The 3,409-nt window shown below is 59.0% G+C and overlaps 1 protein-coding gene across 1 annotated transcript in view; it reads right to left on the bottom strand.

Annotated features, from left to right (window-relative positions):
* Positions 1-2,338: 2,338 nt before the first annotated feature.
* Positions 2,339-3,409, bottom strand: part of UNC13A (unc-13 homolog A (C. elegans)) — a gene marked incomplete at both ends in the record, with an annotated part of 20,126 nt that continues 19,055 nt past the window's right edge. The window contains 4 exons of the mRNA XM_010151915.1: positions 2,339-2,462; positions 2,612-2,764; positions 2,920-3,008; positions 3,292-3,369. Coding sequence (XP_010150217.1) covers positions 2,339-2,462; positions 2,612-2,764; positions 2,920-3,008; positions 3,292-3,369 — 444 coding nt within the window. The remainder of the gene's footprint in view (positions 2,463-2,611; positions 2,765-2,919; positions 3,009-3,291; positions 3,370-3,409) is intronic.

Raw genomic sequence — 3,409 nt, 5'->3', positions numbered from 1 at the left:
TGGCCCTTCCCTGGCCCCATGGGGCATAAGCCCAGAAGAAGACAAAAAGAAACTGCTCAGTGCAAGGACCCAGCAGCAACGCTGAGAAGGGAACCCAGGAGTTAGGACTCCCAGGGCTATATCACGGTCAGGGAAAAAGTCTCACAGCTTGTGCCAGTGAACTACCCCACTGCTGAGCAACCAGGCCAGGCACCACCGTGTCCCAGCAAGATGCTCCTCTCCACAGTCCAGGAAAGCCTCTGCCCTCAGCACTCACCATAACCAGACCCCAGACAGAGCCCTAAGGGGAGACAGAGGCACTAGGGGCCAGGAAGAGCCCTGACTGCCCAGCACATACCAGGCTTGTGTTCCCATGGGCCTCTCTCATCCTCAGCACAGAGCAAGAGGATGGGATCAGTCTGGGTTTGGCTGTCCTCAATTCCATGGCACTGCCCCATCACCATCACCTCCCACCCCATCACTAACTCCTGCACCTCCCCACATCCAGGCACTGCGAATCTGACCAGGACTTTTCCATCCCCTAAGCCCGGCTGGGGCTGCAGGCAAGTGCCTGCCAGGAGCCAATGCCAAGCAGGCAGCACAAGGATGGGGACCATAGAGGTGGACCATTCAGGAGCCGAAGGAAGGCATGGGCAGGGCACGGGCAGCCACACGAGACAAAAACCGGTGAGGCCAGAACCAACACACAGACAGACATACAGACAGACAAGGAGCTGCCGTACTTACAATCATCTGCCATTGAAAGGCGAGCGGAGCAATTGGAGAGAACAACCATGACATGAGTGTCAGCACCTTCCTCCATCTTTCCCAGCCCCAACTGCCCCATGGCTGGGTACCAGCCCTGGCCAACCCCTCTACCCCAGTCAGCCAGGAGGGATGGCAGAGCCAGGGGTGTCCCCATCTGACAGGCCATAGCACTCAGCGTCGATGCCCTGCCACCAGCACCACAGGTCTCCACAGCCCCAAAGTGGCCCACTCCCAAACTGCCCAGTCCTTCCTCACTATAACGGGGAGCTCTGCCCCAGGGGCACCCAGAAGACCCCACCAACATTCGGCTCAGACAGGTAACCCCGTGCTGCCATCCTGCCCAGCCACTCCCAGGCTGGAGCTCAGAGCCACCCTGGGTGGGCTGTCCCCTGCCATAGGGACCAGCCCAGCATAGCCCCCTCCAAGGACTGCCTCCCCTCAGGAAAATCACCCAACAGATCCACATGTCCGTGCCACCTCCTCAGCCATCGTCACATGGCTCACTGCCTCCAGCACACAGCACAGCCATATGTAGCCAGGGAGGGACAGAGACAGGGACTGGGATGGTGACTAGGACCCAGTGGCACCAGTGATCCTGATAAATTTGGCCTCTGTTGGCCAAGGTGTGAGAGCCTGGCTGGAAGCAACACAGGCCTGAGCCATGCTCTGGGCCGTGACAGGGTGGCAGTGAGGTGGCACCACTGAGGGCCACCAATGTCCTGTTCCTTACAGGCATAGCACAAGGAGCCCCACAGCCCCAGAAAGGGGACATAGTAACCAGCAGCTCCAGGGACTCCAAGTAAGAGCCTGAGCCCAGTTTTGTGACTGTGACAGAAGCCATCAAGAGTGAGAGGGCAGATGTGTGGCTGTCTCAGAGCTCTTGGTGTCACCCCTCCCTGCCTGACCCTCATGGAACAGCCACCTTGGAAAGCTTCAGGGTGCATGGCTACGTGCAAAAAGGATAGACACACAGTGATGTGATACAGAGCCTTGAAGCCGGTAGGCAGAGGGAGGCCCTCTGTGAAGGGACCACTCCATGACCTTTGCTCTGCTCTCCCTCTTTAGCCCAGGAGTAAAAAAAGAGTTGAGCCCTGATGCGAGGACATGCCCCTCAGTCTCCACAAAGCCAGTCTCTGCTCCCCAGGCAACCTCAACCCCACAGCAAGGCCAACATGTGATGGCTGCCTGCACTCTTAAGAGCCTCCTGATTCACCACCCGGTACAGGGACTGTGCCCACAGGCAGTGCTGAGGAGCATGGCATGGGATGCTGCCCCAGCTCAGAGGGAAAGATAAGAGAAGAAAGGACCAGTGTTCCCTCCTAGTGCCACGATGGAGGTGGCAGGAGGGTCCTTTGGCAAAGCCATCCAAGAGGGTGTTGTGCTGCAGCAGGCACCTGCGTCAAGGATGACCCTTCTCCATCCCTTCCCTGGCCATGAGTTGGGGCAGGCTTTGGGAGGCCATCAAAGTCCCCACCCCACCTCAGCTGCCAGTGAGGGCACCTGGCCAGCGACGTCCAACACTGGCCCCAGTCAGCCTCCTGTGTCTCAGCTCCAGGGTCCCCCATCTGTGGTCCCCCTCCCCGTCACTCACCGTCTGATCAGTGAGTGGAGGCAGGACGATGGTCTTCTCCATTGTGTTCATCACCAGCTTCCAGAGCTCCTTCAGCACCCGCTTCAGTACTGTCTTCTCACAGATCTTGGCAAAGAGTGTCAGGCTGCAGGGAGGGGATGGGGCTGAAGTTCCTGGCATGGCACCCCTGATGCCACCCTTTGCCCAGTCACCCTGACTCTGCAGGTCCCTCACACTCTCAGTGAGTCAGGGGCATTGGGGAGGGTGGGGATCCCTGTCATGTCCCACACTCACTTGCTGTCCAGGAGGTCCATGATGGGCTGCAGGACGTTGTCAGCATCCTGTGCCACGCTGCTGCACGTGCTGGCAGGGACATTGCCGGTGCCCTTCACCTGGCCCAGAATGTCGCCCATCTGCTTCACACACTCCTCAATGTGCGGCTGGAAACTAGGGACCGCAACACCCAGGCAGCTCAGCATCCCCTATGTCTCTACCCACAACCCACTTGGCTGAGCAGAGACCCCAGCCTGGCCCCAGCTGCAGCTCCTGGACTCCCGAACCTCTCCCTGTCCCACTGCCCGCACCCTCTAGCCTGGGTGTACCTGGTGGCAAAGACTCGGCTCAGCTCATCCAGGACATTGTTGAGCTTCACCTGCAGTTCCTTGAGGATATCACTAGCTTCTGTGTCCAGCTGGAGGAGGGACAGGTTGGAGAAGCCGTCAGATTCCTGGTCCAGCCCGGAGGGGAGGGGGGAGTGGGGTGGGGGTGTCTATGCACACCAAATGCACCCCTGGGCAGGGTGAAGCCCATCTGTCATCCAACATGGTGGGAGAGCAGGGTGCCATGGGGTGGGACAGCATGATCCCATATAGGAGTGAGGATCTGGGGTGTCCCAAGGCAGGGGTTACCTCTGAGGAGAAGGGACTGATCCAGCCCCTCCATAAGACTCCCTCCTGGAGACCCTCAGTACACACCTCCTTCCCACCCATGGCCTCAAACATCTTCTCGAGCTGGACACGGAGCTGCTGGATGTTGTTCATCAGGATGCAGGGCTGAAGAAGCAGGATGGAGAGAGAAGTCAGTACCAAGAAA

This window comes from Eurypyga helias, unplaced genomic scaffold (assembly GCF_000690775.1).
Source record: "Eurypyga helias isolate BGI_N326 unplaced genomic scaffold, ASM69077v1 scaffold23935, whole genome shotgun sequence".
NCBI lineage: Eukaryota > Metazoa > Chordata > Aves > Eurypygiformes > Eurypygidae > Eurypyga > Eurypyga helias.
The sequence above is the reverse complement of the archived record's forward strand: the minus strand, read 5'-3'. Positions and strand labels throughout refer to the sequence as shown.